General features: G+C 43.4%; 1 protein-coding gene across 7 annotated transcripts in view; it reads right to left on the reverse strand.

Annotated features, from left to right (window-relative positions):
• Nucleotides 1–9,701, reverse strand: part of SKAP1 (src kinase associated phosphoprotein 1) — a 338,005-nt gene extending 328,304 nt beyond the window's left edge. For 2 of the 7 annotated variants that reach the window (XM_083583344.1, XM_083583340.1), the window contains exons 1-3: nt 6,836–7,178; nt 5,780–5,863; nt 3,306–3,370 (exon numbers count right to left, since the gene is read on the reverse strand). In XM_083583344.1, the coding sequence (XP_083439470.1) occupies nt 3,306–3,348 (43 nt within the window). In that variant the 5' untranslated portion in view covers nt 3,349–3,370; nt 5,780–5,863; nt 6,836–7,178. Of the gene's footprint in view, nt 1–3,305; nt 3,371–5,779; nt 5,864–6,835; nt 7,179–9,549 lie in introns of those variants that run through there. The other 5 variants (XM_083583331.1, XM_083583341.1, XM_083583345.1 and 2 more) reach the window with 4 other exon arrangements.
• Nucleotides 9,702–13,243: the final 3,542 nt, after the last annotated feature.

A 13,243-nucleotide genomic window follows, 5' to 3' on the forward strand; every position in this document is an offset into this window, starting at 1 on the left:
ATGCAGCACTTACATGTTCACTGTCCAACTTCAGCACAATAAAAAAACATTACTGTGCCTACTTTGTGTTTAAATAAATTAAGTGCCCTATGTCAACAAATCATTCAGCACACTATTCATTTTAACAATCTGTAAAAATGCACCACTCTTCTGTTCTGTTTCCTTTATGGAGTCCTTCCATTCCAAGACACTTTTATGGCATATTGCTTGATTTAATTAAAAGCACTGGAAGCATTTAAACCAGTTTATTTCCCTCACAACCACCTCAGCCTGTAACCTAATGCTACATGGCAACTTCTTTTTAAAAAAAAATACCTTAATTGGCTCCAGGTTTCTGTCTCAGTTGTATTTTATAGCAAGTGGCCCCATGTTAGTCCTGTGATGGAAATATTTGAGACACCAAATTTGAAGGTTTAAGCAGGCCTGTCTTTACTTTGTGGTTCTAAACAATGGATAGAAATCATTATTGCTATAAACAAGTCAATGGCCATATATAACCCTTTACTTTAAAAGAAGGGCATTTGATGTGTTAGATTATACTGCCAGAGTTATGAGATATAAAAAGTAACTACAACAAAATCCTCCTATAATACACTGCTTTTAACAATTCAGGCTGCAATCCTATGTGCATTTTCCTGGCAGTAAGCCCCATGGAACACTGGGGAACCTACTGTACTGTATATAGGATTGTGCTCTTAGTCCTCAATAAATCAAAAAATGCCATTTAAACTTGTGCTTTTCCCTGAAATATCTCCAACACAGTCAAAATCTCCAACACAGTCAAAATATGAAATCTCTTCCCAGGGCTTTCCAGCTGATTACTTTTAGTATCCATGAAGATCCAAAGATCTTTCCAGGAACTTAAAATCCTTCCAAGTTGTGGAACTCCCTTCCCACAGAGGTGAGTCTGGCACCTTCACTACTCAGTTTTTTGTCACATGCTGAAGATACACCTCTTTCTTTACCTTGGCGTATGACACTGTTTGTAGGACCCACCCTATTCCTGGGATTGTAATTTGTTTTAAACTGTTTTTAAAGCTGTATTTTAAATTGCTGTGACCTGCCCTTGGACCTTAGGGTGAAGGGCAGGTAATAAATCAAAACAACAACAACAACAACTCTCAATACTTTTGCCATTCAGTACTAAATTAAGAGAACCTTAGGCCCTTGATGAGGCTGGCTCATGGTGCCTTCCCTACCTTCTCAAAAATGCCCTTAAGTCCTTAGGTTTCTGCCATCTCTTCCCCGTCTGCATCATTAGCTGGTGCCTCAATTATAAATAAGATCTTATGGATAAACACTTTCTTTGCAATACTCAGTGGATAAGTTTTACAGGATGCCTTTCTCTCTTGTGTCTGTGACATACCACCTGAGTTGTCTGATACAAACCTGTTCTACAGACATCTTGGTGCAATGAGTCTCGTGTGTGCTCTTTATACAGTGGTACCTCGGGTTAAGCACTTAATTCGTTCCAGGGGTCTGTTCTTAACCTGAAACTGTTCTTAACCTGAAGCACCACTTTAGCTAATGGGGCCTCCTGCTGCCGCCACGCCGCTGGAGCACGATTTCTGTTCTCATCCTGAAGCAAAGTTCTTAACCTGAAGCACTATTTCTGGGTTAGCGGAGTCTGTAACCTGAAGCATATGTAACCTGAAGCGTATGTAACCCGAGGTACCACTGTACTGGCTTCCAACAGACTATGGTTGGGGTGATAAGGATGAATGTGTGGAAGCGAGTATACAAGAGAAACTCATTGAGATAGAAGAGCAGGGATTTAGAAGGCTTGTTGATCATTTCATTCCTTTTTAGTATACCGAGTCTTAACAAAAGGACCCATATCCAACTGAATACTGAATGAACACCCACCCACACCCCAGTGAACAAAATCAATGGGTAACACCTGTGCGTTAGTCATTATTGCAGAAACCGACATAAAAGTCCATAGAGATAGCAACAGGGATCACCTAAAACAAAATAAGGAGGTGGATTTGTTTGCAAGTACAGAACAACAGAATTCAGCCTGTTCTTGCTGCAGCCTCAATGCAAACACTGTGATATGTGTGTATATATAAACACAGGGCACTCCAGGTGTGCAATAATAGAAACCACTGTGTATGTGTGAGAGGATGAAATCAGTTTGAAAAACACCAGCTTTTCTTTGGGTTATGGATCAACATCCCAGCGGATAATTTATAGAATGCCAGAGTTCTGAGATTACCTCTAATTTATCTCTTAACTAAGTTTCTGTTGGCATCCCAAGAGCGTCGCACAGACAGCAAAGTTAAAGCACTACAATTTATATAAGCCTATATATAATTGAGTAATAAGAAATGGAAAACCACATCCATATGAATGAGATAAAATAAACGTAAGGAATGCACTTGGTAAATTTATAACAGTGATATGAAGATCTGATAAATACAAAAAGCAAAGGATTATTCAGTCAAAGCCAAGGCTGCAATCTGAGTCATGCTTATTTGGCAGTACGTCCCATAAAATCAATGAGCTATGCAACTGATTCCAGCTTTTGTTCTTAATCACTGTTGATATGCTTTAATGGAAGTTGCTGAGTTTATGTAATTGGTTTTATTTCTTTTTATAAGCTGCTTTCTGTTTTTTGAATGAGAAAGAAAAAAGGCACATCCACACTACAGATTTATTTTGATTCAATAGCCATTGCTTCCTCCCAAGGAACTCTGGGAATTATAGTTTATGGATGGATGGGAGCACTGCAATGATTTTAAAAAGAATTTTCAGTATGTCACCGGGCTTTCATTCCCAACTTTTTCTAGAAAAGACATAACCATTGAAGTAGGACTGGCTCCACCATTAGGCAGAATGGGACAAAAAACAGGAGAAAAAACAGCCCCACCACACAATGGTTTCTCCTGAGCCCCCAGCCATACACTGGAGTACCCTACCCCATTCCCAATATTGAAGTAAGATACAATAACCAGGCCAGTCAGCTTCTGTACACAGAACAAGGATGGGAGGCATCTTATCATTTGTCTCTGCCAGCAAAATCTTCAGCCAGACCTGAGTTAAAGTTATATAATACAACCTATCCAAGTTGGTAGTATAGGTAGGGTGCGAAAAGGTGAGGTAGTGGCACCGGCTATTGTTCTCCTTATACAGGAATGAAAATGTGTTTATAAGGAGAACATTGCACTAAATTGCTAAAGAATTTTCATGAGAATTTTAATTGATTGATTGGCAAATTGCTGCAGAAATGTGGAGAACTGAATTTAAGATTAGACAAATGAGAAACTGAGAAAACCGAAACTGACAAATTCTTCCATCCTTACCTTGTGTCCTCCAGATGTTGGACTCATCAGCTCTAGCCAGCATGGCCAAGGTAGTCCAGCAACTTCTGGAAGACCACAGATTTATTAGCACCAGCCTAGAGACTATATTTTACTATCATGAATAAAAGTTCCTGACTAGTGGCCATAACTGCATCTTTTGAAACTGAATTCCACAATTCTTCATTGTTATAAGCTGTTAATTATGTATGCGGACAACATCTCCTCCCGTTCCAAATTGAACAAGTAAGTCAATGACAGAAACACTATGGGTCCTTCCTATACCAGTTGAATTTCCCTTGATTGCATTCTCTCCTTGCTGTTATCAGAAACAGACTATCCTGGGGGAAAAGTGGAAGGCAGGCAGTTGGCTGTCAAGTGATCTCTGTGAGTAGCTGACATGGCATTCAACAGCCCAGCTAACCAAGTCTGTGGTGTGTATATCCATCTCCTCAAGCCTGCCTCCTGTTGACACAAAGATTTGTAATGGGTGCTGCTTAGAATTTAAATACAGTGGTACCTCGGGTTACATACGCTTCAGATTACATGCGCTTCAGGTTACAGACTCCACTAACCCAGAAATAGTGCTTCAGGTTAAGAACTTTGCTTCAGGATGAGAACAGAAATTGTGCTTCGGCGGCATGGCGGCAGCAGGAGGCCCCATTAGCTAAAGTGGTGCTTCAGGTTAAGAACAGTTCAGGTTAAGAACAGACCTCCGGAACGAATTAAGTACTTAACCCAAGGTACCACTGTACACCACCAACAGGACCAGACCAAGACGTTGTAGTGCCAATTGGCTGCAATCCTGTATCCACGCACCGGGAAATAAGCTCCAATGAAATCAATGAGATTTAGGATTTTGTTGCAAATGCCTGACTGTACCTCAAATTTACATTATGTTTATGCTAGCACTGCAATCATGTGTTCCTCTAAATTCTTGGAACTATAGTTTGTAGGAGATTCTAAGAGTGATCTGACACGAGATTCCTAGTCACTTCCTTTGGTCTAATAGAACTACCAGCTCCAAGATTCCGGATCTTAATGGGAGATGGAGTTCAATGAGTTCTCCAGCTCTAGGGTTGCCATATTTTAGGAAGACCCCAAAATTATTGAGCTTCTTTTAAACAAACCCCAAAGGACGTCACCTCCACCTTTGAAATCACTGTAATGTCTGGGAAATCATCATGTAGCTATTCACAGAACAGTGGATTCACACATCCTTAGGTCTGGCCCCAGCAGTCAGCCAAGTCAGGCTCTGGCCAAGGGCCCCAGGGACTTGGAAGGGCCATTAACCAGCCTAACTCAGTTGTGCTGCCATTCATCACTCTCCCCACTGGGCCCATGGATGCTTTTCAGTGGCAGGAGTTGCTGAAGCTTTTGAATGGGTGCCGCAGCACATCTCTCATCTATGGCAACTAGCATGGCCAATGGTCAGGAAGAGATGGTCCCTCTGACAGCAGCAGGGATGGGGAACCTGGACTGCAACTCCCATGTCTCTGAGTATGTTTTATTATTCATTTCAACCATTTATAAATCACTTAACACCGTAGCCTAAGCTGCACAGAGGTCCACAGGCTACCTGCACCCTGCTCTACAAAAATTAAAAATAGGAAGAAGTAGGTTGCATTAGTATACATGACTATGGGTTAAACTTCCTCTGTAATCTGGAAAGATTCCGAAGTCCCTTTATTACGACCAACCTAAATGTCAGAAAACTGAGCAAGCTTGTGGTTCCACCCAAACTCTTCATTGGGCTGGATGTCAGGCAAAGTGCCAGAGGGGTGAGGGGGGAAAGCTAGCCTGGTACTGAAACCTAAATGTCAAAATTGGTATTTAAAAAATCATTTTTGCTGTATAATGTTAGAATATGTGTGGCTATGAGGGCATAGCTATGGGAATTGTGATGATGAGGGCCTACACTTCAGAATTTGCCACCACACCAATGCCTAGTCTGATGCTGGGATTCTTTCCCAGCCAGTCTGGGGCTACAGTCACGCCATACATTTTGAGCACCATGATGCCATTTTAAACAGTCACAGCTTCCCCCAAAGTATTCTTGGAATTGTGGTTTATTAAGGGTGCTGAGAGTTGTTAAGAGATCCCTATTCCCCTCATTGAGCTACAATTTCCAGAGTGCCCTGTGCAAAGGGGTTGATTTTTAAACTACTCTGACCGTTGTAGCTCTGTGAAGAGAACAGTATTCTCCTAACAACTCTCAATACCCCCAATAAACTACAACTCCCAGCATTCTTCAGGAAAAACTATGATGACTATTTCAAGTAGGATCATAGGGCTTGAAATGTTCGGTGTTAATGTGTCTTGAATTAAGGAAAGGACAAAGAAGCCCAAAGTTGCCTGGGCGTATGTGGAACTTCCCAAAGAGACACAGCTCTGAAGGAAATTAGCTCTGAAGCAGTTAATTTCCCTGGCTCCCAAATTGATAAGCAGCAGGAACGTCAGCGTGAAAATGAACTTGCCTTGTTCGCTGGGGTTCGAAGACAGCGGAACTCAATCAACAACGGGCCACACGGTTCAAAGCCGCAATTCATCCCTCTGCGCCTCTGAAAAATGGGAGGTGACAGTTCATTTTGCCAGTGACAGTCTGTCGGTCTCGCTCAGTGCTTCTCCCCCGTCGACTGAACGGCGGAGGTAAAGTGCCGGCTCTCTGGCACCCTCACTTTGTATTCCACTCAGATGAACAGGACAGTGTGAGATCAAAGGTGGAAAAAATCTCCCCACGGCCATCCACCTGGTATTTTGCCTCCCACCCAATCTTTCCCCACCAATTCCTTTGCACAAAGGACCCCTGAGCCTCATCCGGTCTCGGGGAGCCGTTCTGCTGCTCCCCGTTTTCTGTACACCCTGAACAGAGGTGCGAAAGGAGGTGCAGCCATGCAAAGAAGAAGAGCCTTAGCAGTGGGGAGAGCAATGGGGAATTATCTTTCTCAGCAGGCCCGCTCCGAGGCCTGGGGAGGCCCAGGAGACTTCTGGGTTTGGGGGGCCCTAGGCATCATAAAGGCAGCCACAGAAAAGTGATGACACTCAAAAACAATATGAGGCACCAAAAAGAAGAGTGAAACAGCATTTGGTTTTTTATTTTGATTTAACAAATGCTTTTCTAGCCTTTTTCTATGCAAATGCACTGGCTACTGAGGGGGGGTGGATCTTGCCTTCATGCTGCATCACAGCAGATAGCAGTATTTTACCAAATCACGTGCCTTAGTTGCTTAAATTTGCAGCTCTCGAGTTGAGAGAGTGTGTCACCATTTGATCCGATGAACATAAAAAAGACAAGAGGCAAAGCTTATCAAATGCCAAAGAATTAACAAGTGTCTAAATCTGAGGCTCCTTCAAGCTTGAGGCCTTTCAGCCCTGCACCCCTACCGAACCCCTGGCCCTGCTTCTAAGCAATTTCCATCTCTCCCTCCGCCCCCATGTATCCTTTTATTGCTGTCTTTTTTTTTCTTCAAATAGCAGACTCCATTATAAATCAGGGAACACCGAATCATGTTGTACATGAATGCTGCAGATACCTTAATAAGATAATTTTCGGCATGGAGGCCACAGTCCCTCATGTGGAACTTTCCAGAGACAGCAGCGGGTGTAGCCTGAGGCAAAAGTGGGGAGATCAATGGTGTGACTTTTACCTTTGTGCAGCAGGCTATGCATTTCAGCATCACAAAAGCCAGACATTTTTACACACACACACACAAACCACCGTCAGGGAAGCAGGGGCCATTGGCAAGAGTACAAGGAATCTCTCCAGTCAAGCAAAATCATTTGCGGAGAGTGCAGAGCAAGGCCAATGAGAGATGCGGCCAGAGCAGAAGGCATGGCCCACAAGACCACCCCCACTAGACCTGTGGTTCTCCAACCCTGCCTTCAGGTAAAAGGGCTAAATTAACCACTTTTAAGGCCTACGGGTTTGAACTCCAATTTCCAGTATTTATTCTATTGTGATTGTAATAGTCATTTCAACAGTGCAAGATTACCTATCTACCCAAGGATAAGTCCCACTGCGGTCAGTGGGTTTTTCTTCCAGCCAAGTGTGTGTGTAAAAGCCTAAAGCTTGACTGCAATCCTACATGTCTTCTCTGACGTAATCTCAGTTGAGTTTAATAGAGGCCTACTCTCAGTTCAGTGCGTACACAAATGCACCGCACAGGAGAATGTTCTATTGAACTCAATGGGAATGACTTGTGAGTAAATGGGCAGGATCAGGCCGCTAAAAGTACTGTACTTTGATTTTGGCTAGGTTGTATGTTAAGAGATTACCTTCACGTCAGCGCATTTGGAATTTTTTTGAAATGCATTACGTTCTAGAAATATAAATATACTAATCTTGGTATTTGCAATACAGAGATAAAGAAGGGAAAATGCACCCTGTAATGACATAATTATCAGTTACTCTGCCCCATTAGGAAATAAAAGAAGACCATTTTACAAGAAAGAAGCCATACAAACACACTTTTGTGGTTATTGCTTCTTCTATACATGGCCCCATTCAGAACTGTCAGACAGGTGAAGGAAAGAACATCACCCTACTCTTAGGTAGGGATAAGGAACCTATGGATCTCCAAATGTTTGTTGGACTACAGTTCCCACAATCCCTGACGACTGGCTTTGCAGGCTGGGGATGATGAGAGCTGTAATCCAGCAACAGGTCACAGGTCCACCACCCCTGCTCTAGGTCTTAGAGGTTTTTTATTTTATATTTTTTTGGCTGAAGCCTGTTATTCACCATCCCAAGAGTGTGCTATTGTCCCACTGGATGGTCAGATTCTACAAAGTTTATTTTAATTAGCTACCAAAAGAAATGAGCCCCCTTTGCCCAAATGCTCTCTTAGAACTGAAGTGCTTCTCTTAAGCCAACTCGGGAGCCCAGTGAAAAAAAAGTGACCAGAAAAGCAGGAAGGAGGAGATTGATAGATTGCATATATTTCAAAGCAAATCAGAAGGAAGTTGGTGTTTAAACCAGTAGACCTCTGCACATAATCAAGGTTAAAATCAGAGACTTTTTTGGAGGCCACTTGAACATATGGGCTCTTGGTTCCTCTGATCACTATTTCACAGGTGGAGAACCTGTGGCCTTCCACAGATGTTGTTGGACCTCAACTCCCATCAGCCCCAGCTAGAATGACCAATGGTCAGGGATGGTGAGAACTGGAATCCCATAACATCTGGAGGCGTTGGTGGCCGAATTAGGTTGGATAATATATATTCAGTTTCACATGAGCAAATTCATATTGGAAGAATGTAGTTGCTGAGATCCACTCCACCCCAAATTTATTTTGTCTCTAGTGTAGTTCGCTGAAAGTGGAAGACTTGGCAGGTTTTATTATTGCCACGCCATGCATATACAAAAAGCTTTATGAACAAGCATATACAAAAATAATAGGTCTCTGCCCCAAGGAACTTACAGTATTGTAAGAGTGGCAGGAAACAATGGAAGGAGAGAAGGGATGAGAGAAGTACAGATAACATACCAGGGAAGGAGGAGAGGGTGGATCAGGCAAGGTGCAAGTGCCGGGCAGTAGCTTGCTTTAGTTTACGAGGGAAACACTTTCCCTTGTAAACTGAGCAGGTCAATCCCATAAAGGATTGAAGGGAGGGGGAGCAGCCAGGTCCTCCAGATCTGATTTTATAAAATTGGCATTGTGAGGAGGCAGCTGTAAACCCAGACAGATGGAGTATAGCTGGAATGGTTATTATATTTTCAAGCTCTTGCATGCTGACAAGCGGGCCCAATGGGGGTCCGTGGTGGAATTAGTGTATGAAAAGGCAGCAGAGAAGACAGCTCTAAAAGATGGACTGGCAGTTCTGCTCTGAGCTGAGCCATCTTGAAGATAACAGGTTGTCAGTCACCAAGAGCTGCTTATACATACATGCCGCATTACTGAACTCCCACTACCAAGAGAATTAAACCTGTCTACACACACACAAGCAGCTCCAGTACTCTGATTACATTTACAGAGGTTGCGACCTGCACTTCTGTCTCTATGGAAACCCCTTGCACTGCCAACATGGAGTCAGAGTTGTTTCACCATGGGTGGCTGATATTTAAAGGTAAAGAGACTCTGCCAACTTGGCTGAGCCGCTGAAGGAAACCACATACTGCTCTTTTTTATACTTTCAGGCCTTCTTAGCTAATGATTAAGAGAGTGGGATAAAGATAGGTAAAGCGAGCAATCACAGAATCAAAGAGTTGGAAGAGAAACAAAAGTAGTCTTTGAGATTATCTACAAACCTGCGGCGTGGAGTAGTGTCTGGAGTTTCAGATCAGGGCTGCGTACATACCATGTATTTAAAACATGCTACTTCCCCCAAAGAATCCAGGGAGCTGTAGCTTGGTAAGGAAATTGCCAATTGTAGCTCTATGAGGGGTAAACTACAGTTCCCAGAATTATTTGGGGGAAGCCATGTGCTTTAAGTGTATGGTGTCTATGTAGTCTAGGACTGAGGAGCCCAGGACCAAATACACACAAAGCCATGTGACTTTTAGCTAGTCAAGGCCTTGTCTACCTCACAAGGTAAGCCTTTGTCTACCTCACAAGATTGTTGTGAGGATACAAATATATGAGAACCCTGGAGGAAAATTGAGGTATAAATGCAATAAATATATATAGTGTGATCTTGGCATAAAAAATCAGCAGCATCTCCCATAAGCCCTATACAGATTACCTTGAGAAACACAGATAGCAGGTGATGGGGAAAATTCTGGAGATGCACTGCCAGTCAGAGTGAACAAAACTGGACTAGATAGATCAATGGTCTGACCTGATACAAGCATACCAGTTTTACAACTGGTCAACCCATGCGTACTAGGGCTGGGCGATCTATCTATCTATCATCCAAAACCATTTTGAAGTTCCCATCGTGATAATTGTTTCAAAATATTTGAGCTGGCGATATATCGTGAATCACAATGTGTGTAAGGGCTAGGCCAGGCTTCCTCAACCTCAGCCCTCCAGATGTTTTGAGAATACAATTCCCACCATCCCTGACAATTGGTCCTACTAGCTAGGGATCATGGGAGTTGTAGGCCAAAAACATCTGGAGGGCTGAAGTTGAGGAAGCCTGGGCTAGGCAATATCTGGTTTTCAACATCTTGATAACTCATCAGCTAAACACTGCAATGTTATCAGCAGCTAAACCTCACAATATCACCAACTAAACAATGCAATGTTATCACCAGCTAAAAATTGCAGTCTACCACAATGTCTCAAATAAGGATGGAACTAAACAGAGGTAAACAGGACAATGTCATCACACACTCAATTTCATCAACAGGCAAGCCAAAATGCATCCCAACAGAACTTTTGGTTTCGGGCTTGGCTACCAAATGGTGGCATTCAAGACAATCCATAATATGGCGATGAGTCGTAGTGAATACAAATAATCTGGGACTGCTAGACCGCCAGCAGGTCTGTTAGGAGGCAGAGGCAGCAGTGGCAGAAATAGCTTGCCATGGCCGCGGTACATGTCGGCAGTAGCGGCGACAACCTGCAAGGCCTTGCGGTGGCGGATCAATCAGTGGTGGTCTGCGAGTCCTTGTGGAGGCGACAGGAGGGGGCAGCAGTAGCAGCAGCAGCCAGCAGGGCCTTGGGACAGCGACACAAACAGTGGCGGCCTACAAGGCCTTGCGGCGGTGATAGAGAGTGACAGCAGCAGCAGCAGCAGCAGCCTGCGAGGACTCACAGAAGTGATGGGAGGCAGCAGTAGTAGTGGTGGCGGCCTGCAAGGACTCATGGCAGTGATGGGAGGTGGCAACAGTAGTGGTGGCCTGTGAGGCCTCATGGTGGCAACAGAAAGTGGTGGCAGCAATGGCAGTGGCCTGCAAGGCCTCACAGCAGTGGCGCAAAGTGGCAGCAGTAAAGGCACTGGCCTGAGAGGCCTTGCAGTGGCGACAGGATTTGGCAGCAGAAGCGGCGGTGGCCTGCGAGTCCTTGCGGCAGAGGCCTGCGGGGACTCACAGCAGTGACAGGAGGTGATGGCAGTAGCCACATGCCGCGAGGCCTTCCGGCGGAGGTGAAAATGTTCTCCACCCTTCCATTATAGCTCCTGAGGGCTCTTCCACTTTTTATCCAAGTTACCTGCTCTTCCTATCTCCCATTCCTACCAACAGCACGTATTTCCTCCCATTAATTCCTGTGTAAAGCCTTCCTTCTCCACAAAGCTGCCCTGCTCCCCAATAGTGTTTTTGGTCATCATTCTTATGCCTTTATCAGTTAGACTGATACCACAAGAACCGTGCCAATGGCAGGAGACCCACAGGTGATAGCTAAAAGACAGTTCCAGGACACTTATATAAATCAAGGTTGCCATGGAGCAAGTTATTTATTCCCTAGCTACTACAGGTAAAAGCAAGCAAACCAAAAGTCAAATGTTATCTGTGCATTTGGCAGTGCTGGAGTTAATGCATAAAAATGTGGATCATCCAGAGATTGAACATGATCCGTTGTATTCTGTGTCTGCTAACATTGGCTGTGTATGCAATATATCTCTCAAGCAGTGTTCCCCAGCCACCCCAGTCTCTGAGCAGTGCAAGATTCCAGCAGTTCCAGGCACCTACCCAGTGTTTGGTGTCCTTGGAATGAGAGACAGCGGAGACTGTGATGTCTTTATGATATATGGTTTATTTACACATATATGCAGCCTGAGCCTACAATGGAGGGGCTCTGGACTATATGGAATTGGCGGAAATGACTGGCAGAATCCGAGACCAGGGAGAAGAGTCGGTGGAAGAAGATTGGAAGAAATTTAAGGACTATTTACAGAAACACCGCAAAATTAATGAATGTTAAAATGATGTTGGAATGAAATGAAGCGGTTTTAGTAACAATGTTAAGAAGGAGTATGTAAAAATGATTTGTTAATAGATGGAATTATAAGGTTATAATATGTCAAGATAAAGAACTAAGATAAAAACAAAGAGGGAAAGGATTTTGCTGAATTAACCATTCGAAATGGAATACAAAAAAGGGAGGTGTGAGGAGGTCAGGGAAACAAGTGAATGAAAAGTAAGACATTGAAAGATCGAATTATTTTTTTTTACTGTTTTTTCTATTTTCTTTTTTTTCCTACTCTGTATTTTCTATTGTTTGTTTTCTTTCTTTATTATCTTATTATTTTTGTAAACTTCTTTTGAAATTTGAATAAAATATCATTTTTTTAAAAAATACAAAAAAATAGTGCTCACCACACTAACACCCCAAGGGGTTCTTGCTTCTCCCATAGCCACAGCCTTGGAATCCAGCAGAAATCAGGCATGGTTCTATCTCTCAGCTGCCCAGCCTGCAGCCTTGCTTCTAGCTTCTAGCTCACACAGCCCAACTCCCAACTTTGTCCTTTGTCTTTCTAACGCCCAATGACTTGAGGGAGGGCGCTCCACCCATTTGTTATCTGGCACAGAACCACTTCCTTTGTTACCTTAATAACCCATCCTTAGAAGGCCATTACCTCACCAGGAAGCTATCCTGGCTATTCCAGGAATTGAATCTGCTGGATCCAAGAATTAGAAGAGGGGCTCAGGCATAGAACCTACCCTCTGCAACACATAACACTTTCAAAACGTACATTTTTCCTCAAAGAATTCTGCACACTGTTACAATTCCCAGGAACCCTGAACAAACTACCATATACTTATTTACTTGGAAGTAAATCCCAACATTGATTTCAATTGCTCTAATTTCTAAGCAAAGCAGCATAGAATTCTGCTGTACATTGCCAACCAAATCTAATCATTTAGCCAATGGGCACAGTTGTGTGACACACAAGATCTGTGGGGTCACCCATCTGGGCAGGGGATGTCACAAAAAGGCAGATCATCTGTTTCTGCAAATTTTGGCCACTCTGTATTGGGAATGGTAAAGAAGATCTGGCATTAGGGCTGTGGTGAAGGTGGGGGAGCAATATGATTGATCCTTGAAGCAAGGAGCCAT

The sequence above is a fragment of the Podarcis filfolensis genome (assembly GCF_964270895.1).
Source record: "Podarcis filfolensis genome assembly, chromosome: 13".
Lineage (NCBI taxonomy): Eukaryota > Metazoa > Chordata > Lepidosauria > Squamata > Lacertidae > Podarcis > Podarcis filfolensis.